Genomic DNA, 23,143 nt, shown 5'->3' with positions numbered 1-23,143 from the left:
GATTTTGTGATAACTGATAACTGTAATTGATTGGAAATCGTTTGTGATTTACAAATATATCATTTTCATTGTTTGTGAGTGAATAATTTCTTAATTATTTACAAGTATGTTTTACAATAAATAATTGTAGTGCGCATGCGCTACAGATCAGGTCGTACCCATCACTATCCTGAACAAGTGAGCTTCATGATTTGTTCGTATTTAGGTCTTATATTTCACTAGAGACGGTCGTACCCATCACTACCCCGAACAAGTGAGATTCACGATTTGTTCGTTTTTCGTTCTTATATTTCGCTAGATCCGGTCAAATCCATCACTATTCCGAACAAGTGAGTTTCACGATTTGTTCGTTTTTCGTTCTTATATTTCGCTAGATCCGGTCAAACCCATCACTATTCCGAACAAGTGAGTTTCACGATTTGTTCGTTTTTCGTTCTTATATTTCGCTATTTGCTTTGGGGTCCCTGACACCCCGGTGGCATAATATCGGTATGCGGCAACGGTATATCGGGGTCCTAAACACCCCAAATGCCATAATGTCGTATACAGGGAGTGTCAACGGTGCTTCGGGGTCCTAGACACCCCGAATGCCGTAGTATCGGTAAGCGAAGAGTGTCGTCGGTGCTTCGGGGTCCTAGACACCCCGAATGCCATAATGTCGTATACAGGGAGTGTCAATGGTGCTTCGGGGTCCTAGACACCCCGAATGCCATATTGTTGTATACAGGGAGTGTCAACGGTGCTTCGGGGTCCTAGACACCCCGAATGCCATAATGTCGTATACAGGGAGTGTCAACGGTGCTTCGGGGTCCTAGACACCCCGAATGCCATAATGTCGGTATGAAAACTGTGTTACCGGTTCCTATGGGGTTCCTGACACCCCAGATGTTATCATGTTGGTATGTAGACATAGTCATTGGCGCTTCGGGGTCCCTAGCACCCCTGGATAATATCAGGTCCGTATGAAGGGGGCACAACCAGCATAATTTTTTACCTGAATTTATTCAATTTACTTCATTTATTTTTTTTTGCTTATTGAATAAGCTCATCGAAGGGGAATAACATTTATGATTATATCACTCTTCTGGGTGTCAGCCGAGGACCAGATTTATTTTACCTTTTCCAGTCATTTATATAATTTTATCCCTCATAATAGGCCAAGGCCATTCCAGTATCCCTTCCATCCCTGCATTCCTTCCATCCCAGCATTCCTCACATCCCTACATTCATTTCATTCCTACATTCGTTTCATTCCTACATTCGTTTCATTCCTACATTTGTTTCATCCCTACATTCCTTTCATCCCTACATTCTTTTCATTCCTACATTCCTTACATCTCTGCATCCCTTATAATAAATATATGATAAAGACTGCTTCGAGTAAAGGTAAGTAAAGGTAAGTAAAGGTAAGTTAGTTCCTTTTTCCGCCACCAGAGGACGCTGATTCGACATCGAAATTTTAGTTCACATTTTTCCCGCCAGAGGGCCAGAAATGGAACAAGCTTTAGTTCCTTTTTCCGAAACCAGAGGGCGCTGATTCAACATCGAAATTTTAGTTCGCATTTTTCCCGCCGGAGGGCCAGAAATGGAGCAGGCTTTAGTTCCTTTTTCCGAAACCAGAGGGCGCTGATTCGACATCGAAATTTTAGTTCGCATTTTTCCCGCCAGAGGGCCAGAAATGGAGCAAGCTTTAGTTCCTTTTCCCGAAACCAGAGGGCGCTGATTCGACATCGAAATTTTAGTTCGCATTTTTCCCGCCAGAGGGCCAGAAATGGAGCAAGCTTTAGTTCCTTTTCCCGAAACCAGAGGGCGCTGATTCAACATCGAAACTTTAGTTCGCATTTTTGCCGCTAGGGGGCGCTGTTTTTAAAAAAATTTTGATACGAGGATGTAAAGGATACAGGCATGTAAGGGATGCAGGGATGTAAGGGATGTTGGGATATAAAGAAGGCAGGAATGTGAGGAATGCAGGGATGTAAGGGAAGCAGAGATGTAAGAGATGCAGAGATGTAAGGAATGTAGGGATGAAGAGATGTAAGGAATGTCGGGATATAAGGGATAAAGATATGTAAGGAATGTAGTGATATAAGGGATGAAGCGATGTAAGGAATGTAGGGATGAAAAAAATGCAGAGATGTAAGGGATGCAGAGATGTTAGGAATACTGAGATGTAAGGGTTGCTGGGATGTAAGGAATGTAGTGATATAAGGGTGCAGAGATATAGTGGAATCGGAGATATAAAGGGTGCAGACGGAAGTAATAAAATCAACACGTTCGTCCTCCTAAGTAGTTTATTCAATAAACTAAGAAGATAATTACAGCAAATTAAATGAACGCAGAAATTAAAATAAGGGTATATGTATGCCTTTAGCTACCTACATGAATCTAGCCGGAAGGTATAAGAGAAAGAAAAGGAACTCGATTTACAATATTTATAAATAATATATAATATATAAAAATATATGAAATCATTTATCTTGTTATTTTTGTTATTTTATTATAAAAGATCTTCAGCAGAATGGCAGTTGCTCCAAAAAATTAAAAGAACTTTTGCCCATAGAATATGAAACAGAAAATTAAACGATCTCATCTTATCTCACTAATTTCGCCCCTAAGGGCCGGCGCTTTTGGGGACTTATCTGTCCCCATATTGCCCAATGAACCCTATCGGCCACGCGCCTTCGGGGATGTGCTGGCAGCCCCGCCAACACCAAACCCCGCGCATTTTTAAATTTCGTCACTCATACTTGTCCATACTTTTAAATCTTACTCAGTCCATACTTTTAGAGTCTGCTCATCTTTTGTCCGAATCGGTGTGTGTGTGCGTGCATGTGTACGTGTATGTATGTGTCTGTGTAACCCCTTTTAGTCGCCTCTTACGACAGGCAGGGGATACCGTGGCCGTATTCTAAGCCCCTCGAGCCACAGAGGGAAATTTAAACGATTTCCGCTATACGTAACGCGCCGATATGCTCTCTGTTGGCAAGAGTCCTGAGTATATTTTGCGCATGCGCACTACAATTATTTACATATGTACATACATATGTAAGTTGAGCAGAGTACTTAGCGCTCCACGGGCACTTAATCCACGGCCCTTGGACTGAAAATCCCTATAATCCACGAGAAATCTGGCAACACAACAGAACATTGCGGTTTTAGCGTTGATGATTGATTGATTGATTGTATGGTTTATTCTGGCTCTTACCCAGAGGTGGCGTTTGAGTGGGGAACCCCGGGGAATGCCCCTGTTGTCAAGGAACCCCCCTAACGTCAGGGAAACGCCCTATATCGCCCAATTTCTTTGTTTTTGCGTTTTAGTCTTACCGTTTCTGTTTTGGCGTCCATATTATCATCTTACATGCGTTCATAGATTTGTAATAGTTCTGTCTATATGGATGGTAATTATTTTTAATTATTATTGTTTTATTTTTATTAAAATCGAATGTTTATATATACTTTTTAAATTAAACTATTTAAGTAAAGTAATTTTGTATTTTCAAACCTACTTGCTCTTCCACGTTATGGCGATAAATCGAGAATTTTAAATTCCGTATCTCGTTCCGTCGACGTTTTGTATTAAATTTTTATAGATTGTGCATTCCTTGTAAATCTGATCCATCTGTCGGTGTTTTTCTTTCATTTCAAAACCGTCTTTTCCAGAAATTGGATAGAAAAACAAAAATTTCTGCGTTTCATTTCACGTATTAAAAATTTATTATGTTTACGACAATTTTCTATTCCTTTATAGTAATCCTGGCGGAGAAGGGTAAATATAATTTTATCGTTTTTTTAGGTGATTTAGAGAGAACCACGACTGAGAAATTTAATTATGGATTTTAAATTGGAAGCTTTGCTACGGGAATTTAAAGCCACAGACAATGAGATACTCGACCATATCCCTTCGGCTACAGCCCCATATAAAGAAGGTTGGAGTGATGATCATCTACGTGAACTACGGATGAAATATAAATTTCCAGATGTGATATTTACAAGAGCAGAGCTGAAAAGGATTTTGGCGAGATTTTACGATTTCTATTTTTCGGGTACAATAAGACCTGGTGATTCCTTAGCCGCAACTGTATGTGACGTGGTCGGACTAGCTACTACCTCATATGGCACAATATGGAACCCATCCGTAGTAGGACGAGTGTTTTACAAACCAAACACCAGCCTAAAGGAAACTATTAATCAAGTGGAACCGAGAACAACTATCCAGTTAATCATGCAAGCTACAGTGGTAACCACTGAACAACAAAATAAATATGAAACCAAAAGATTCAAAGATCTAGTCAAAACTTTGCTTCACAAAATTCAAGCAGATGGAGTTGTCACCAAAGATGAAACAACTTTTATTCGAATGTCTAGTTTCTTGGCGGTTTCTTTTTTCCGCGCAGCAATCAAGAATCAGACTCAAATGACAAATGCGTTTTTGAAAAAACAATTTCGCCTCAAACTGGCCACAATTACAGATTGGTCCGCGAAATTACCATGGGCTCCACCGTGTGAAAGATGCATAAAAGAAATAACAAGGGATTTAATCAAAGGGACGCCTTGTACCTCGGCGATTTTTACAATTCTCGCGCATGAATTTACATTAACACAAAAAACAGATTACAAGAATCCGGGAGTGGCTGAGTTCCTCAATGAAGCTGTACTGATGCATACGGCAAACAACGGTTTGGGCATGATCCAGATGATAGAACAAGTCACGGGGGTGTTAGATTTAAACTGGAAAATGTTGCGTGATTACACCCTCTTGGACAAGACATTGACTTCTTGGCGAACTATAGACAATTTTTACAAAACGTTCGCTTTAAAAGGTAGACTCCAGTATGGTTACCGCTGGGCGAGGATAATTGATGACGGATACCTCAGAGGTTTTTCACCCAAAGAAAACATGTTTTTGGCTGTGATATTCGCAGGAGTTCTGGAAAAATGTCACGGGGATGGCGTGTGGAGAGCTGAGTGGATTAAAGGAAAGATCGAATTGTATGCAAGTGCGAGACGTTACGGAAACACTTTATATTAGCGTTTGGACCAGCTCAAACTAGCAAAACAATCTACTGTTGTCGAACCAGATCAAAATGGAGCTGAGGCGATCTTGACAGATTTATTCAAGACTTCCGAGAAGTAAATAACAACAGTTCTAGGTTCTAGTAAACCTGGCGGATTATTACGAATATCACGTTGATTATATTACTACGAATATTATATTAACGTTGCTTATGGTACGGCATATTATCACCTAGTTATCTAACTAATTAATTAATTGATGTCCTTAACTAATTGGCATCAATTTTTTTTTTATTAAAAAAAAAAGAAAATTTTATTAAAGAAAAAAAAATAATGAATCAATATGATACTCTATATAAAAAGTATTTTTTTTTTATTTAAAAAAAAGAAAATGAATCAATATACTCTATATAAAAAGTATTTTACTATTCATATTTTTTTTAAATACACAAATACTTACATGTATAACTTAAGGGTTTGATTTCAGTTAAAAATTTCTCTTCTATGTTTATACAGTATAATTATACATTTTAATCCTAATTATGTTTAGACTGCTATAAAGTTTATAATTAGTAACACAAAGTATATTAAAACTTGTAGCTACATTCCAGTGAAATTTTCTTTTACTCCAATCTTCGTTTGTTACTTTATATTTTTTCAAAAGAATAAAACTTTTAAATACACAAGTACATGTATAACTAAAGGGTTTGATTTCAGTTAAAAATTTCTATATTTATACAGTATAATTATGCATCTTAATCCTAATTATGTTTAGACCGCTGTAAAGTTTATAATTAGTAACACAAAGTATATTAAAAAGTATATTAAAATTTGTAGCTACATTCCAGTGAAATTTTCTTTTACATCAATCTTCGTTTGTTATTTTATACTTTTTCAAAAGAATAAAACTTTTATAAGTGGTATGAGATTCTGTTCAAGATAAAAAAATATGTAAAACCTACAAGTATATGTATACTAGCTACATAGAAGTACATGCATGGTTACAAATAATATACTACAAGTTTCATGCGAACGTAAATTAAATTTTTCAGACGAGCGCGCCGCGGCTGCAACGCGGCATTACAAACTGTGCGCGGTGTTTCGTTTTTACCACGAACACGCGCCGCGCATGGAACGAACCATGAATTTCAACGCGCATTCGCCATCGGTTCAATGTTTTCAGTACTTGGGTTCGAACACGGCAAACCCGAAGAAAACCGTCCACACTGCGGCAAGGAACCCCTTCGTGTTCGCGCAAAAGACCGACAGAAATTGGTTCGTTGCGCGGCATTACAGTAGTGCCATGTGACATATTCGCGCTACCGTCCAAACGAATGAATATTCGCACAAATACGTTCGTTCCGTGCCACGGCGTGCTCGTCTTTACCCAGCTGAATACAAACGCTATCCTGCTGATGTGAAATTCAACCGAGCATTACTGTATACACTTTCAGTTTCACATTGAAACAATTTGCAATGTTTTGTATCGAATAATACTCTTATACTATTTGTTCTTTGTTCTTCGTATGAAGACGCATATGCTTTTTCAAATTATCCAATCTATTACATCGCCGATCACAGAAATCACATTGATAAGGCATTAAATTACTGTGTACTACAATGTGACCATTTAAATGACTAATTTGTTTGAATCGTTTTTCGCATATATTACAAACATACGGTCTCTCGTTCATATGAGCTGATGCGATATGCGTTTGTAAATTCGTCTTTCTTACAAACGTAGCCTTACACACATCACATTCAAATGGCCTGACATTAGCATGTATGGCCAAGTGAGATTTAAGCACATTTTTATGCTTGAAGTTTTTCTCGCACAAATGACACTGGAATGGTCGCTCATCATTGTGAACCTTTTTGTGAACAGATAAATGAGCAAGTTGCTTAAACATTTTTGCACAAATTTCACACTGATACGTGCGGCCATCTTCATGAGCTGCGCTTATATGGCGACGCAGAGTATCCGCCAAAGTATACCGTTTTCCACAAATTTTACAGCGAAACGGACGCTCGTTCGTGTGAGTCATTAAATGCCCATTTAGATTTCTCTTCTCGAGGAACCGTGCACCGCACACGTCGCACTGATATGGCTTCTCCCCATTATGTACGTACATATGTTTCTTAAGAGAATTCGAAAGACTGAATCTCTTTTTGCATACAGTGCATTCAAACTTTCGTTCACCTGTGTGCACCAACATGTGAGACTTCACGTGTCCTGCCTGTTTGAATCTTTTTCCACAAACTACACAGGCAAATTGACGTTCTTGGGAATGGGTAAGTATGTGCCTCTCCAAAACACTTTTAGTAGTGAACACTTTCTTACAATTATCGCATTCGAATAAACGAAAATGCTCTTTAGTTTTTGAAACATAGTCTTCCTTGTGTGTTTGAGTGTGGACTTTTAACGAGCTCAACGTCTCGAATTGTACCCCGCAAACTGTACAGTGGAAAGAACGATAATCCTTGTGCGTTAATGTATGCTGACTAAGGTGACCCAATTGTTTAAAACTTTTATTACAAATTTCACATATATACGGTCTTTCGTTTGTGTGAGATCGCATGTGTCTTTTCAGTACACTAGGAAAATTAAATTTTTGATTGCAATATGTACATTTCAGACCTGGGTCTCCGTTCATTTTTAATGGCCTATTCTCTAGGGACTTTTTCCTTTCTTTTGTTGTTTTCGGAGATTTATCAGTTACATTGGATTCTGTATCGCTCAAAGTTCCATCCGAAAAACACTTTGATTCAGGCGCTTTTGCATCTAACATCGAATCGTCTTGTAAATCCTTACTCCTTCTGGTTCTACTCAAATTGAATAATTTGAGTTTATGAGATTGCCTTACATGCTTTTCATATAAATTTAAAACATGAAATTTTTTGTTACAGAGTTTGCATTCCAACTTTCTTCTCTTTATGTGTGTTTTCATATGATTTTTTAAATGACCAGGCTTCATATACTGTTTATGACAAACTGTACATTTTAAATCTTGAGTTTCTATCTTTATTTTATCTTCTGCCACTGATTCATCCTCAAATGTTGAATCTTCAGTATGCATATTTAAGGATTCACTTCTAACATTAACAAAATTAAAACCAGGAGTGTCTCTTTGAGGATCATCTTTAACATCACTGTAGGAGTCATTGTCAAAATCCCTTGACTAATAAATTAGAAGAAAATTGTTAATAATTTACTTAACAATTACTATATTACTAATATTTTACTTACACTATCTGCATCCCTCATGCTTGAATCCTCAGTTAAGTTTTCATTTCCATCCTTCTTACCGTCATCTTTCGTATTAAACCATTCTTCTTCTGCCCATATATTTTCTTTTGAATCTACAGTACTAGTTTGCTTTTGAAATTCTACGTGAACATTTCGTCCAAATAATATTTCGTAAGGAATTTTTCCGCTTTCACAATGAAACGTCGAATTCTGCATAATCTGTACATGTTTTAAAGCTTCATACCATGTCTTTGTTGGGTTATCCCGTACCCAATCTTCAAGTAAATCCTTAAAATTTCTGCTGTTTTCTTTATTCTCTAAAATTTCTCCATGAAGTATTATAAAATCCTTCCACAATAAACGCAATTCTTTTACAACTTGCTCTGCAAAATTACGTCCATTTCTACTTTGTAAAACTTGTGGTGCTCCAATAATAGTTAGTATATCCAAGAGCTTTATAGCTACTTCATTTGCTGTATTTTCACGTAAGCCTTTTAATACTACAAATTTAGATATCTGATCTTCATAAACAAAAAAATATTTATAATTACATGTGAATTGTACTGGCATGTCTATTACATCAATTTGTCCTCTATGATATAATCTTCTGTTTGTGATGTTATTTGAATACATTTTTCCAGTTTTATATATGAATCATATAACTGTATTTTATTTGAAGACCATAAGGTTTTATACAATTATTCCATATAACTCCAACATGTATCTTATATCCCTATATTGATCTTTTTACTGCTTATCACAATTTGTGATTAAATACTTCTTTTAAAAGGGTACAAATGAATACCTCTTGATAAGAATTTACATCATGCTTAAAAGATCTAATATTAATTTTTTTATGTAGCAGATTACACGTATTTCTTGATACTTTATTAATTTTTGTTGTTTCCATTATTTAATGTCCTAATGTATTAAAATCTGTTAAAATAAATAAGTATATTAGATACAATACTGTTGAAAAATAAGAATGATAACAAAGGTTAAGTATTATAAACTGTGCTTCTGAGATATAAACTGTACTGAATCAAAAAGAAAAATAACATGAATATACGCTGAATGTACAAAAGCGTTCTCCCTAACTTTATTGACTACGTGTAAATTATTTATTTGTAATATGTAATTAAAATAAACATTCATGTAACACCTTTATTTTCCTTAACTATTAAACAGCAGAAAATTTAACCTGAGTTACCGACTATAATGTTGACTTTACACCACAATTAAATCTTTATGTCTGATTCAAAGTTACATTTTAGAAATTTGTTAATATCTTTCTTCTGTACACAGGTTTTCCTAGTTTTGTTTACCATTCGTACGCGAACGCTTCTTTGCCATTTTCATGAATTTTCACAGCGGGTTTTCGTGGAATCACACGAGTATCCATCCAAGCAGCTTATTAGTACTGCCATTACATCCTCGATAAAATCACTAGGTTAAGGGCAAAGAGAGCCGACTCTAAGCCGTGCTGAACAACGTGGCAACACCCCTTGTGGAGGGATCGGGAGTCCTGTTTTCAATAATAGGAACCCTCGTCTAGTAGTAGTAGTAGTAGTAGTAGTAGTAGTTTCTACTAGTAGTTGTAATCTAGAGAGCGAATAGCGAGAATGCGTGTGGGTCAACTGTATAAGTTGCGTGCCTAAGTCTGGCCCATCTAGCTCCGACCAATCAGACCCAATTCCTTAGGAGTCTCAACTTAGCAGACGCGTACAGTACATGGTATGCACATCATGCGATGGATTATGGTTACGTGGCGTCGGTCAGAGATAACGTCACGGGATCCATCGTTTTCTCTTTTCTATCGTCTCCTCTAATGATTTGTATAGTTCGAGTTTTACCCTACACAGCCATTTTTACCCTACCTCTGACAACGTTGACTATACACAGTCGAATTAATAGGTTCAAGATGGCAAGTGAGGTAAACGAATTATTAACTCAAGCGGGTGAAAATATTACGGAAAACAATGATCACATAACGGGAAGAATACCCTCGACACCCGAGGGAATGGCTATTGCTTATGGAAGCTTGATAATTATGGCTATTTTACCTATTTTCTTCGGTAGTTACCGTGCTGTTAAACACCATAAGGAGCAGCAGGTTAGCCACGCGTTTTGACATATGTTTTACACATTCATTCTAAGCATATCTCTATAACTTTTCAGTGTCTAGCTTTAGTTAGACATTTGTCAGATTCAATTATTGAAAGTGTTTGGTTTGTAACATATTCAGATAGTTTCTGACAAAGAAAGTTTTCATACCTTTTATCAATGAAATGTAGTTTTGTAATACAAATTATTATTATGTATTTTCTAGCAACAATATAAAGAAAGTGGAGAACAACCAGATACAATGTCACGTAAAGAAGCAGCAATATTTCCTTTCATTTCCAGTTTTACATTAGTTGGGCTTTATGTATTGTATCAGGTAATATTAATTTAGTTCTAGATATTGTAAATTGTTGTTGTTAGAAATATATTTTATATCAGTGTCATATTATTTATTCAGGTTTTTGCAAAGGAATTAGTCAATCTGATCTTAGCTGGTTATTTTTTCTTCTTAGGAATCTTAGCTTTATGTCACCTTACTAGGTATGAATAATTACTGATTTTAATATCTTTATGTAATCCAATCATAAGATTTGAATGTTATGTATTGTAATTGTATCCAATAATTTCAGTCCATTAATTTCATCATTGGTACCTGCTGCAATTCCAAAAACTCAATATCACATACTTTTTACCAGAGGTGAAGATGATAAGGCAAAACATATTATCAATTATAAATTCAATCTCCATGATATTGTCTGTTTGATATGTTGTTCTCTTGTTGGTGCTTGGTATCTGTTGAAGAAGGTATCCTCACTTAATGCCCTACCCTAATAAACAGAAATTAATTATTACAGAAATGATTATAATACCATTATGATTTTCAGCATTGGATTGCCAATAACTTATTTGGTATTGCATTTGCAATTAATGGAGTTGAATTGTTGCATTTAAATAATGTTGTAACAGGATGTATTTTGCTTTGCGGACTCCTGTTTTACGACGCATTTTGGGTATTTGGTACTGACGTGATGGTAACAGTTGCAAAATCATTTGAAGTACCAATTAAATTAGTGTTCCCTCAAGATATATTAGAAAAAGGTCTTACTGCTAGCAACTTTGCTATGTTGGGTTTGGGAGACATTGTTTTACCTGGAATTTTTATTGCTCTTCTGTTGCGGTTTGACAATAGTTTGAGTAGGAAAACAAATGTGTACTTCTATTCAACGTTCTTTGCATACTTCATGGGACTGTTGGCGACGATGCTTATTATGCATTTGTTCAATCATGCACAGCCAGCTCTTTTGTATTTGGTACCTGCCTGTTTAGGAACTCCTTTACTTTTGGCATTAGTTAAAGGAGATTTAAAGGCATTATTTTCGTACGTATTATTAAATATTTATTTTCTGTTATTGTATGTAAAGTTGAAACCCGTTGTAAATTGTTAATTTTTTGATGCAGTTATGAAGATCATCCAACTATTGCAAAAGAAGAACAATCTGTACAAGCACAAACTGAAGGAAAAAAGGAGACATAGTATTCATGTTTGAAATAATTAATATAATAAAATCTTCAGCATTAATATTATGCTGTACTCTTTCAAAATTTGTCGAATGTAGGAAATAGAATCGATAATTTATTATGTCTTATGCTCAAAACGCACAATCATAAAATTCGAAGTATCTAAGACATATGTATTATGTCGTACGTGCACATTGCAAGGATATAATCAGATATTCGACTTTTTTTTTTTAATGACAATATACTCTGATACATATGAATTCATATGAATTCATATGAATTAATAATTTACTGTAGTTTATAATCAACAATTGTTCCATTTTTATAAACATACAAAAATTTAGAAAAATTGATAGTAATTATTCCTAGAATTGTTCGAAAATGCACGTGATAGCTTTATAATTTAATTGGTACAAGGTATCTATAAGCTGTCTTGTGTAATTATTCTTCTTAATCAAGTCTGTTATCAAAAATAAAATCAGCATTTGTATACATTTTAAATCTGAGCGAGTAACAATTTTATTTTTGTCACGGATCATGTGAGCATTTTTTTCCTTGAAAAACTGGCTTCATGGAAAGTATTATATGATATTTGGTGTTATTCGTTATAAAGTACTAATTTGTATGTACACAATCTGGAAAATGATAGTGATAAATGTAATTCTTGAAACCAAGTTTTATTTAATTTTAATATATAAGCTAATTTTTTTCAAAAATGAATTTTGTAAAATATGTATAGTTAGAACAATTTGTAAAAATCTTTCAAAAATATAATAAAACATTTTTTTAAAATTTGGATATTTTTTGTTTTAATAACTGTTTAGATTTGTTATATGAAAGAAAACAATTTCTCAAATGTACACGTTATTGACCACATTTTATTTTAATATATTTATCCTTTTAGCTGTAAACAATATTACAAATAAAATGAACAGAAATAGTTACTTATGCTTTTTCAGCATCTTCTATTGCCAAAACCTTTGCTGTGATGGGTTCCAAATCTTTTATGCCATCTTTAGATACCTTTTGTACTTTGAAATTCGGAAGATTAACTATTAACCGTTTATGTATTTCTCTGACACATTTTTTCATTAGTATATAAGCTTCCTCTTCTGTTGAATCTGTAATATATCACAATACGATAGACAATTATTGTATTCATAAATTTTGGTGCAATATTTAACTGAAATAGTTTTATTACCATATTTGTGGTATCTATCTAAAATGGAAAGAGAGAAAAATCCTCCATAACCGTGTGCTGCATAAGGCACTCGGACGCATGATGCTAAATAATCAATGAAATATAATTCTGGTCCATTATTGTTATCATATCCTGCCATTAACAAATTTACAAAATATGGTGTTCTGCTTCTAAGATAATCAGCCAAATTTCTTCTTGTAAAGGACGCAGCAGCTTTTGGTGATAACTCATAGCCATTTCTCATTTTGTAAAGTTGTATATTTTTTCCTATGTATTCTGAGAATTGTGTAGTATCACCAGCCTCTCCAGAGACTGCCATAATAAGCTTGTCAGACATTTTATGAATTTTTTGTTCATCTGAAATAACAGAACCAATGAAAAGTATAATATGATTTATGTTCATTCTATAGACATTTTACGTATACATTTGTATTACACTACTAACATAAGTAGGTTTACAAATATAAGGATTCATATAAAATAGAAATAACAATGAAAAAATAAATTTCCTTCAAGTTTCTTGTAGCTTGTAATCAAGTAAATGATTTCATACCGCTTTTCATAACCATAATGGATTGAGCTGTAGTCATATCGGCTGCAACTAACACGAAATCTTTAAATTGTATTCCGATTAAACATTCCATTTTGACAAAAGATTGTTTTAACCAACTCCACTAGAAGTATACACTCGCAAAGAACACTGAAAATTGCCTGTCACGAATTGTGAGGTTAAATTTACAATGACCAGTGAATATAGCACAGGCCCTCTAAAATTAGTTTGGCGCAGAAAATCCAGGCGGCGCTGGTGTCGCTACAAACACATATAAATGTTATCGGTGAGATTCACACGCAAGCACATTGTCTCTATATACGTGTGCATGGTACTTACACCGCAGTTCACCAGAGTCTATAACTGCGAAAAGACCCGTTTTCGTTCTTTGCGCATCTCCAGTACGCATCTTCGCCCTGATTGGCGATACTCCCAAACGAAGTGGAAAGCGATTAGCAGAGAGCTCGCTGCGTTCCCCCACCATCTTCCAACCTGCGCGTCGCAGTTATGGACTCTGGTGAACTGTGGTATACTTATTCAAAACTTTGAAAAATAAAAATAATGGAAGGGAATAAAAATATACTTCAGAGAAGATTGTATTACAGGCAGTAAACGGATTTCTTTATAGGAGCTCATAGGATAAATTAATCATCATCGTATATTTATTCAGTTACGATAAAAGTAAATGGAAGGGAGAGACGCACAGAAATGACCGGTTCACGTGCAACTGGTATGCCGTTGCATTTCTATGTCAGTGGTAAAGGTCTAATAGCGGACTCGATCTTTTATTCCTTTCAGCCTTATTATAGATGCCGGAATACCGATAATTTCCTGTGGTTCGTTCGGGAAGAACGAACGTTCAACAGGACATTTTAGAGAGATAACGCTTAGTCTAGAAACTCGTTAAATGAAGAAATTTCTTTGTGCAGAAACGGAGCATGTACATATATTTGTTACGAGTTCCCGTTCCTTCGAACTTTAAACTCGCTAACAACTGTTTAAACATTTTCCGTTATTGCAAAAAGATCGTATTCCTTTCAACATTTTCGGCTCGCCGATAAAATTTATGCTTCAATCATTTCTATACAGGTCATTCGACGAAATCTATTTTATCGACAAATTTAATATTTCTGAAATAAAATTGAAAAGATTTATAGTTACGTGTAACTTATTTGATTTTATTATTAAGTATAATTAATTAGTAAGTGGTTAAGATATAACTGAAATAAGAAACAGCTATAATTCGTAGATAGCGTTAATTATATTGTACGTTTGTAGGTAAGACAGGTTCCTCTAAATATATAATTTGTAGACTGAAATAAAATTGCACAAATCTTTGTATATCTTGTTCTTATGAAACAAAATGTTTGTTTCATTCCGTTCAATCAACAGAGAAAGAATGGAGGAACAAAATGTATCGATATCCAAGGCAAGTTCATGGAAATATCGCCAGCTTAGGCTCGTTGAAGGTCGTTCGTTAATCCCGTTACGTTACTATCCATCTATGACGCGAGTGAAGCATTCAACGATGGACTCTCGGCGCATTTTAACACTACACCGAAGTATCCAATTAGTTTGAACTAAATTACGCATTCACGTACTAATCTTCATACTGCAAATATAATTAAAATGTTAATAATAAAAAATTTTTTCTTTTGGCCATCGAATAAATGTATCTATCTAATAAGACAACTTTCTTCATCAAAGATGTGAATGCTTTCTATTTACTTACAGCTTTATGTATCGAATTATTTATCTCTCTGCTGTAGAGTCGTTCGATAACGTCGAAACAGGGAGAGAGTCGAAGATGTATTAACAAGTACGTTCACCTGGGATTCGATTTACGTTTCATGAAGTACGGGTCGCCGCTGTACACGATGATTAGCGAGATCCTCCTAATAAGAAGACACTACACCAACATTCCGCTACTGAAACAGTTATGATGAATCTCGATCACCCAGTCCAGGGTGCACGCAACACAAAATGAGCCTTGACGAAGAAAAGTAAAGCCTGTAACGTTGCGGATGACTGAATAGAAGATTTGATCTAGCGTTCGATCTGAACTTTTTCCAGGAATATCGGTTAACACGTACAGTGAAATTGGGCATTTTTTTTTGGGACGTATCAAAGCTTTAATTATTGTAAGAATAGTAATAATTAATTTTCAAATTTTAAATTTCAAGTTTTCCATTTGCCATTTCATATTATTTGTACCATAGCAATATTACTTAAAATAATGTTTTTCTATTGTTTTCTTTTAATTATTCAGGCGTGTGCAAGTTGCGGGGCCTGTTAACACGTTGAACATGATCACAACCTCCCCAATAAGTAATAAATATTAATAATAGTGTGCTGTATTCTTACTGTAATAATTAATGCATTTGTTAAGCTACATAATATGATACGTTTTTGCCCCTGTAATTTTACATAATTCATTGTACCTGGAAGCTCGTTAAATCCAACTGGTATTTTCTCCTTCTGTTTCACCAATTTTTTTATGAAAGCATAACGTTCTGTTTCTACTTATGTATACTCTATGTTCAGAAAAGCTTGACAGAGATTTCTTTCGATCTCATTCATGAATATAGTCTCTCTCTCTCTTTCTCTCTTGCTGTTTTTTCTTTCGCGAAATATTCGCTTTACAACTGGTTCCTTCTGGGTAGCATGACAGGAATCCGGGGTGGCAATATCCTAGCAAGAATGCATGCGTAAGTGGGTGAAAAAATTACGTCAACTACTATCATATGATTATTACAGACCTTTAAAATTTTGAAGAATTTGCCATTGTTTCGAGTCGAGAAGATTCGAAATTCTTAAGATGCTTATTAAATTTAAAACAAGTATCTTATCGTTTGAAATTATTTAAAACTATATCTGTAGAAGAAAAATGTTTGTCAGGAACAGCAACTGTTTCGTGTAAGAGAATTTGGTTGAAATATAAAAAACGTGCGAAACGTTGAGGAGCGTAAAATCTGGTCGAAAAGTATTCGAAAAGTAGAGCTTGGTAATCCGCGACGAAGAGTGAAGCAGAGGATTGGTCAGTTCCATTGAAAATAGTGCCAAAGGTGTGTGGTCATTGGCCGTGCAGTCTACCCCCACGTAAGTGCGCAAGCTATATAGAAGACCCCGCGAGGAATTTCATCTTCAGAACTGAGAGTCAGTGTCAAGGAAATCTACCTGGAAGTAACGAAGTGAGTAAAGCTTGTTTAACATTGTCTTAAATCAAGGAAAGCTACGAAAATTTGTGGATCGTTTCTCTTCCGATACTTGCCATTGAAATACACGTAAGTAGCGTGCAAGCGTCGAAACATTTCTCGATACGATTTTCATCGGTTTTTATTAGAACAAAGTGTTTTGCTTTCGTACTTACACAATGTAGAATACGAGAAATAGAAATATTTAATCGGCAAAGTATTTTGGTGCCGGATTACGAATATTTTAAGCTCAATCTATGGCGCCTCGTTGCTTATCTTCCGTTTGACAGATCTGAAATAAAAGTTTCAGATGTAAGAATTGTTGAAATTGCAAGGAACAAGCCAGGGACAGGTAGAAAATACCTTTTGCAGGTATCACGGTACAGTTAGAAATCGTGAGCAATTTTTCCGGTGCCGTAGGTACCGTTTTCGAAAGGTGTGGTACTCTGTAAGATACTCTTCTTGTTTGTTTTCACGGTATTGCACGCGATACTCTTCTTTCCGTTCTTCTAACTGTATTTTAAACGTCGAAGAATCAATCCGTTTCTGAGCTCAGTATTCGATCCGTTTGTTAACCAAGTAAAGATGAGCTCATTCGTTTGCGTAGCCTTCCTAAAATTTATACAATAAAGATTTGGATAAATTATAATAAAGTTATCATTTTTATATTACATTCAGAGTAATATACGAGAATCTAAGGGAAAAGATACAAATTAAAAAAAAAGAAATTAGCTCTATTTTCTGAAGTTTAATTCGTATCAGTTAAAAAAGGAAATCTGGTTTTCAATAACACGTTCTTCTCATCATTAAGAAAACTATACGGTTTTAATCCTGTCTAGAATTTTCTGGATGTTTCGAGTGAAAGAATTTCTCCCATTCCCTCTTCGTGCCTTTTATTTTATTTTTCCCATTCTTCATTAAGCCAATCGGTGCAATGGAGGACGGCAAAGACGACAGTAGGTCGCGACCGCATTTTCAGGTAACGGTACCTACCGGGTTCAACAAACCGGTAGCTCGGATCAAGAAGTGGGCTACCTGGTGCTGCCAGGACGACCTTAACCGCTCTGACACACTTTCCAGCCGCGCTTCGCGTTGTTCCTCCACTTCGTTCAGCTTTATTCGTTCCGTGTTCGCGCGATCGCTTGCTCTTTCTTGCCTACCATTTCTTAACTCCAAGATCAAGGCCATTGATAGTAGAAGGACCAGGTAAATTTCAACGAAATCATAGGATTGTTGTCCTTCAACTCAGGATGGATATTAGTGTCTTCTGGAAACAATGTGATATATCTTTGATTTCTCGTCGATGATCAATTGGGTCAATTGTGTGTCATATGTATTAGAAACGTGATTCACGAATTTTCTCTCGAGTGGGTCGTTCCCTCTTATTTTCTCTTTTGAATCATTCGATGATTACGGAAAGAGAGAGTTCACGTTCGTTCCTCGTTTAACCAGTTGACTACCGTGACAGGACAAAATTTAGTAGAATTGAATAATTAAAATACAAAAACATAAGTTTAAAATTAAATAACACTATCCTTAATGGACAGTTTATACTTTTCCCTTGTAGAATGCATTACAATCAGTACGTGTCGCTATGCTTGGTGGCGCTTGTCCTGGGACAAGCAGCAACACTGCCACAGCATCCCCAGTATCATCCGCAACAGTACCAACAACAGGTCAGGGACGAGAGGAAATTTGCTGAGAAACCGAACGCGATGAAGAAGGTTGCCCTTGATGACCTAGACGATATCAGCACCAATCAGATTCAAGTGAGCCTCTTTATTTATGCATGTCACCTATCTACTACCTGACAAACGGTATCTAATCCAATTCCGGGGGGTATAACCTCCCTTGGGGGGAGCAGCCTATATACTAAATTCGAGTCTCAGTTCATTGCAACTGTCAACCCCTATATCTCCCGCCCCCTTAAGACTTCGACACTTGGAACCACCATATTTGTGATCCTCATCCTCCAAGTTATCCAACGCTATAGATTACAACCCAATGGGGAGCAGCCTATATACTAAACTGATGCCCCAATTCCTTAGGATTATCTGTATAAATACTAATCCATTTACTCCATCTACTCCCTGTATAAAAATATACAACTATTAATAAAATGGAATAGTAATATTACTTTGGATACCACTGTGTCGAATTTGGAATATATCACCTTTTCAATTCTATGTTCAATTAATTTCAACGTATGTCGAACTTTCCATTGAACTGTTCTATCAGGAAGGTGGCAGTACCGGGTTCTCGTGGTCGAACATGTTGAGTATGCTGATGCAGATGTTGTTGGGACAAACTGGCGGTGTAGCCGGACCGAGTAAGAACGAGATCGACGATGGTGCACCAGCTAGCCCTTGGGCGAATTTGCTTTCGGTAGGTCTCAGGGTACTGACAGCTCTGCTAGGAGGTCCTCAACAACCCGTTGACGGTATCGACAAGGTTGACAATCAGAGCAGTCCCATGCAGGTACTTAGTGCATCCTTCTGATCGTGTCATATCTCTTCTTTTTCTGAAAAAAAAAGGATGTACACAATGAAAACTGACAAGACAAATTTTGTCGAGGTGTACATCCTTTTTGAAACGATACGTGGAACTACGGTCATTTCCGCTTAGAGCAGAAATATAATTAATCGGTAGACGGAATACAATGCCGTCCTCGTACGCGCGGAGGTGGTCCCAATCAAAACGGATTTAGAAAGCAACGAAGGGTCGTTGAAAATCGTTTCAAGCAATAAGAGCAACGAGTTTCCGAGACTTTCATCGCGATTCGGGTCGCGTAACGAAAGCACAAGCCGAATTGACTGTACATGTATTGCGAGAGCCGATGTGGGTCAAACGCATCGGAGAACTGAATTATTCCATGGTTAACAACCGTGCAATGATCGCTTCGACGAGTTACATTCTTTTTTCTATTTTCTATGGAAATCTGCTTTAGATGTTCTTCTTTTCATTCAAGTTTACCATGGAATCGTTCGATTTGTTTCCTTCTGTAGATCATTTAGTTTAAACACGACACGCTGTACATTTCAGTAGCTAATTAAGATAGTATAGCTAATTAATATAGTAGCAGTAGATAGTATATCGCTGAGCATGAAACGAACACGAACAGTTATCAATTATTGGTATTACCTTATTTTGAAAAATTTAATGGAGGTCTTAAAATCTTGAAGCATTCTCCATTCATCTATTGTTATCCTTTTGTCTTCTGAAAAAAAAAAACAGAAAGTGATAGGAAACCTTGAGGACTTATAAGTGCCGTTCATGCATGCATTGTAAAATAATCGTCGCTTATCCGTTTCTCTACTTTTATACGCGGAGGTATATCGTTCTGAAAGAAACTTACAACGATGTACAAATCGCTTCCTGACACGTGAGACTGCTTACGGTAATGAAGCTCATTGTCTCTTCGGCAATTAAGAGTCGCGACGTTACTTTCGCACGGGGACTTAGATCCGTTAACGATCTTCACGTTTTCTAAACGATTTAATTCCCTTTCGAGGCGAAGTTAAATGCGTCACTCTCGATGGTCGAAAGAAAGAATGTCTGTTCTCCCTTGTTGGTAACAAAACTCTTATGAAGTTCATGTATTGATGCATTAGGTTTGTTTGAGATTAATTTACGTAACGCCTCTCTAAGTAACAATACTATCTAATTATTAATCCAAATATATCTTTTGCATCGACTGAATACGTTAACGTGATCAATAATTCATTATCGTGAATGTTCAGCGTATCTATCGAAAATATATCTATTGCTTGGGTGCAACGTTAGATACGATTCCTTGTACATATACAATTATGAGAATGTGAACTTAGAGCACACGGCTGGTGTCGGTTGTTTAGGGCATTTTGACTGCGGTGCTGGGTGCGTTTCTAGGACAGGGCAGAGACCCCGATCAGGTTGCTGTCATGGCTAAAAACGCTTCCGAGGTTAGTAGAATGCTTCTCTTCTATCGATTTTGCACTTTTCAATTGCCGTATAGAGAACTGCCCTTTGATATCTTAACGAGTATCATGTATATGTGTTAATAACAAAGCAGAGAGGATCAAAGAATCTTTGATATTGTTGCTTCCATGTATCAATTGACCTTGATTCTTCTTGAATAGTTCATTAGCATAGTGATCAACCTGTTGGACGCATTGAAGACTTCGTTCTCTCATCGTTCATTGACGGCCAGATCTATGGGAAGACGAGATACCGTTTCAGAAGCTGCCGTCGCATCCATTTCCATGCTGAAGGTACAACTTATATCTATACTTCACGTCACGAGAGTCCATAACTAACAATAAGACGCGCAGGTTGGACGATGGTGGGGGAACGCAACGAGCTCTCCGCCAATCGCTTTCCACTTCGTCTGGGAGTATCGCCAATCAGAGCGACGATGCGCAGAAAAGAACGAAAACTGGTCTTTTCGCAGTTATGGACTCTGTAGTGTTTTACATTAACAATTGGTCGTGTCTAAACGAATAAACATTTTAAATACAGGGTTACATGAGGTCGGTGAAATCCTTTAACAATGTTGGTCGCGCCGAAGACGAGGGTCAGAGAGGATGCGCCGAAAGAGCGCTCTGCGAGGCAAGTGCCGAGTGTGTTGCAGATGCTCAGGGCACATCGTCCATCTTCTGTCAGCTTGGATCGTACGTATCTTCCCTGAAAACTACATTGACAGTCCTCTGAAACGGTTAAATTATAAGTGTCTAAGCGGAAGTTTATTCTTTCTTCAAGATACGCGACGAGCTATTTACTGCAGAGGCAGAGCGGAGTAGGTTTCGAGGCCCTCTACGAGGCAGGTCGACGTGGACGTACCGGAGAGGATTGCAGAACTCTGTTCGTGGATTGTAACGCCGTATGAAGAAGCGGTTTCGTCTCGATCCATTCAAGTACGATTTAGACGCTCAGGGACACCATCGACCCCGGATTTCCATCCGCATTTTTCAACATCGAAAATCCGGGAAACTAGCTTCAAATTCCATTCCTTTCGATCGCTTTCGAGTGCTTTCTTCTGTCCCGAGGTTTAGATCGCACTTGAAATGGTGGATAAAATAGCTTTAGACGCGACGTGGAATATGCGCAAGAAGCGTGCCGAGACCAAAACCAGAAACTTAACTCTCTTCTCGCTTAGTACCTCCTAATCGGTCTTTCATTAACGTCAAAATTATTTAATCAATTAATTACAACTGATACACTAACGGTCACGTGTAGATACGTGTACTTAGACATACAACAAACTAGCAACGCTAAAAGGTCATTCACACTGGTCCTATCTGTAAAGTAACAAGTGCCAGTGTGAATATCTTTATAGTGATTGTATAGTAATTCATTAATCAATTAACTACGCTACCATGATTTGATCAATGATGCAATGAATTATAGGAAGAACTCTTGGTGTCCCTGGAAACTACGCATCTTTTCCGTGAACACCGAGAGTTCATTAACGTAGATTCTACATTTCTGAGTACACTAATGCAGATTTTACGTTGTAATAAGTTCTAAGAGAAAGAGAGTTAGGTAGAAAGGAGAAAAGTGCATGCAGTGGGAGAGAAACACTTAACGTAGAAATAGACTGAACGAGAATCCAGGCCTGAACGAACTGTGAACCGTTCGTCTAGGTCTCTCAACGACAATCACGATATTTATTTCTATTTATTTGAATGTATTAAATCTAGTAGAGTTAGCGTATACCCTCGAGGACTGGATCAGTTACGATGGAAAATAGGACATAGCTTTTATGAAGAAAAAAGAAAAAAACAATTTTGAATGAAAGTTTAAAGTTGTAACATTGTAGACAGGTCGAAATTTTTGTTGAAATATTCAAATTGTACGATTATTCTGTTCTTTTGCACGTAAACGACTGATTCGTCCTCGAAAGAGCCCTCCATTATTCATACAAGCTAACGTCTCAGGATATTGTGTTTGTTCTATCACCCGCTCAAAATTATCTACTGTATATAGGCATTATACATATATATATATATACGGGTGGAGTGTTTCGCAATAACCACGTTCTATTTAGCTCAGTTAGCGTATCACTTAGAAATAAGTTGTATGTATGACGTGTGGTACGATTATATTTAAATTGAAGCTAATAAACGGTCTTATTCATAAGTAATCTTCTTTTCATTTCACCTTCCATCGTTATTCCTGAAATTGTACAAACATATTAGAATATAACAGATACATACAATATGAGTATTTATACTTAAAATTGATAATGAAAATTCTTACAGTTAACAGTTTTATTTTGTTCACCTTAATCTTTGAAACTCTATTGCAACCAAGCACGATAACGAGGACAATGTATGTTTAACTTGTGCAAGGAGTGGAAAGACGTAGGTGTCATCAGG

At 36.5% G+C, this 23,143-nt stretch overlaps 5 protein-coding genes across 12 annotated transcripts; 3 read left to right on the top strand and 2 right to left on the bottom strand.

Moving 5' to 3' along the window:
- Positions 1 to 3,219: 3,219 nt before the first annotated feature.
- Positions 3,220 to 5,618, top strand: LOC117610153 (uncharacterized). The gene is made up of 2 exons (XM_034337205.2): positions 3,220 to 3,398; positions 3,794 to 5,618. The coding sequence occupies exon 2, from the start codon at positions 3,830 to 3,832 to the stop codon at positions 5,027 to 5,029; it is 1,200 nt and encodes a 399-aa protein (XP_034193096.2). The 5' UTR covers positions 3,220 to 3,398; positions 3,794 to 3,829; the 3' UTR covers positions 5,030 to 5,618.
- On the bottom strand, positions 3,804 to 9,901 carry LOC117610152 (uncharacterized). 6 transcript variants are annotated; one of them, XM_034337204.2, is made up of 4 exons: positions 9,586 to 9,901; positions 8,812 to 9,196; positions 8,261 to 8,733; positions 3,804 to 8,192 (listed from the first exon to the last, which is right to left on the bottom strand). In XM_034337204.2, exons 2-4 carry the CDS (start codon positions 8,891 to 8,893, stop codon positions 6,513 to 6,515), a joined length of 2,235 nt encoding a protein of 744 aa, XP_034193095.1. In that variant the 5' UTR covers positions 8,894 to 9,196; positions 9,586 to 9,901; the 3' UTR covers positions 3,804 to 6,512. The 6 variants fall into 6 exon arrangements, with proteins under 6 accessions (XP_034193095.1, XP_034193093.1, XP_034193092.1 ...); XM_034337202.2 differs by having other exon boundaries at positions 8,261 to 9,196; positions 9,423 to 9,901; XM_034337201.2 differs by having other exon boundaries at positions 8,261 to 9,196; positions 9,462 to 9,901.
- Positions 9,902 to 10,022: 121 nt separating this feature from the next.
- Positions 10,023 to 12,073, top strand: LOC117610154 (signal peptide peptidase). Its single transcript, XM_034337206.2, has 6 exons — positions 10,023 to 10,373; positions 10,590 to 10,700; positions 10,782 to 10,864; positions 10,954 to 11,128; positions 11,209 to 11,702; positions 11,783 to 12,073. Exons 1-6 carry the CDS (start codon positions 10,089 to 10,091, stop codon positions 11,856 to 11,858), a joined length of 1,224 nt encoding a protein of 407 aa, XP_034193097.1. The 5' UTR covers positions 10,023 to 10,088; the 3' UTR covers positions 11,859 to 12,073.
- Positions 12,074 to 12,181: 108 nt separating this feature from the next.
- Positions 12,182 to 13,820, bottom strand: LOC117610155 (proteasome subunit beta type-2). Its single transcript, XM_034337208.2, has 4 exons — positions 13,597 to 13,820; positions 13,044 to 13,400; positions 12,788 to 12,963; positions 12,182 to 12,477 (listed from the first exon to the last, which is right to left on the bottom strand). Exons 1-3 carry the CDS (start codon positions 13,685 to 13,687, stop codon positions 12,788 to 12,790), a joined length of 624 nt encoding a protein of 207 aa, XP_034193099.1. The 5' UTR covers positions 13,688 to 13,820; the 3' UTR covers positions 12,182 to 12,477.
- Positions 13,821 to 16,639: 2,819 nt separating this feature from the next.
- Positions 16,640 to 22,868, top strand: LOC117610282 (uncharacterized). Of its 3 annotated transcripts, XM_034337497.2 has the most exons (7): positions 16,640 to 16,784; positions 18,355 to 18,556; positions 19,026 to 19,265; positions 20,642 to 20,728; positions 20,906 to 21,037; positions 21,285 to 21,436; positions 21,525 to 22,868. In XM_034337497.2, exons 2-7 carry the CDS (start codon positions 18,356 to 18,358, stop codon positions 21,649 to 21,651), a joined length of 939 nt encoding a protein of 312 aa, XP_034193388.1. In that variant the 5' UTR covers positions 16,640 to 16,784; position 18,355; the 3' UTR covers positions 21,652 to 22,868. The 3 variants fall into 3 exon arrangements, with proteins under 3 accessions (XP_034193388.1, XP_034193392.1, XP_076547971.1); XM_034337501.2 differs by lacking the exon at positions 20,642 to 20,728 and having other exon boundaries at positions 21,525 to 22,865; XM_076691856.1 differs by lacking the exon at positions 20,642 to 20,728 and having other exon boundaries at positions 16,750 to 16,877; positions 21,525 to 22,866.
- The last annotated feature ends 275 nt before the right edge of the window (positions 22,869 to 23,143 follow it).

Source organism: Osmia lignaria, chromosome 13, assembly GCF_051020975.1.
Source record: "Osmia lignaria lignaria isolate PbOS001 chromosome 13, iyOsmLign1, whole genome shotgun sequence".
In the NCBI taxonomy this organism is placed as follows: domain Eukaryota; kingdom Metazoa; phylum Arthropoda; class Insecta; order Hymenoptera; family Megachilidae; genus Osmia; species Osmia lignaria.
The sequence above is the reverse complement of the archived record's forward strand: the minus strand, read 5'-3'. Positions and strand labels throughout refer to the sequence as shown.

What these genes read in the sequence shown, in the direction of transcription:
- LOC117610155 (XM_034337208.2), bottom strand. Translation starts at nt 13,687, where the DNA reads ATGGAATGTTTAATCGGAATACAATTTAAAGATTTCGTGTTAGTTGCA. An exon ending in CATTATGGTTATGAAAAGCG is followed by an intron (nt 13,401 to 13,596) that starts GTATGAAATCAT and finishes CTGTTATTTCAG; the next exon opens with ATGAACAAAAAATTCATAAA. An exon ending in AGATAGATACCACAAATATG is followed by an intron (nt 12,964 to 13,043) that starts GTAATAAAACTA and finishes GATATATTACAG; the next exon opens with ATTCAACAGAAGAGGAAGCT.
- LOC117610154 (XM_034337206.2), top strand. Translation starts at nt 10,089, where the DNA reads ATGATTTGTATAGTTCGAGTTTTACCCTACACAGCCATTTTTACCCTA. An exon ending in GCTTTATGTCACCTTACTAG is followed by an intron (nt 10,865 to 10,953) that starts GTATGAATAATT and finishes CAATAATTTCAG; the next exon opens with TCCATTAATTTCATCATTGG. An exon ending in CTTGGTATCTGTTGAAGAAG is followed by an intron (nt 11,129 to 11,208) that starts GTATCCTCACTT and finishes TATGATTTTCAG; the next exon opens with CATTGGATTGCCAATAACTT.
- LOC117610152 (XM_034337202.2), bottom strand. Translation starts at nt 8,893, where the DNA reads ATGTATTCAAATAACATCACAAACAGAAGATTATATCATAGAGGACAA. An exon ending in GCATGAGGGATGCAGATAGT is followed by an intron (nt 8,193 to 8,260) that starts GTAAGTAAAATA and finishes CTAATTTATTAG; the next exon opens with TCAAGGGATTTTGACAATGA.
- LOC117610282 (XM_034337497.2), top strand. Translation starts at nt 18,356, where the DNA reads ATGCATTACAATCAGTACGTGTCGCTATGCTTGGTGGCGCTTGTCCTG. An exon ending in ATCAGAGCAGTCCCATGCAG is followed by an intron (nt 19,266 to 20,641) that starts GTACTTAGTGCA and finishes TCGGTTGTTTAG; the next exon opens with GGCATTTTGACTGCGGTGCT. An exon ending in TGGCTAAAAACGCTTCCGAG is followed by an intron (nt 20,729 to 20,905) that starts GTTAGTAGAATG and finishes CTTCTTGAATAG; the next exon opens with TTCATTAGCATAGTGATCAA.
- LOC117610153 (XM_034337205.2), top strand. Translation starts at nt 3,830, where the DNA reads ATGGATTTTAAATTGGAAGCTTTGCTACGGGAATTTAAAGCCACAGAC.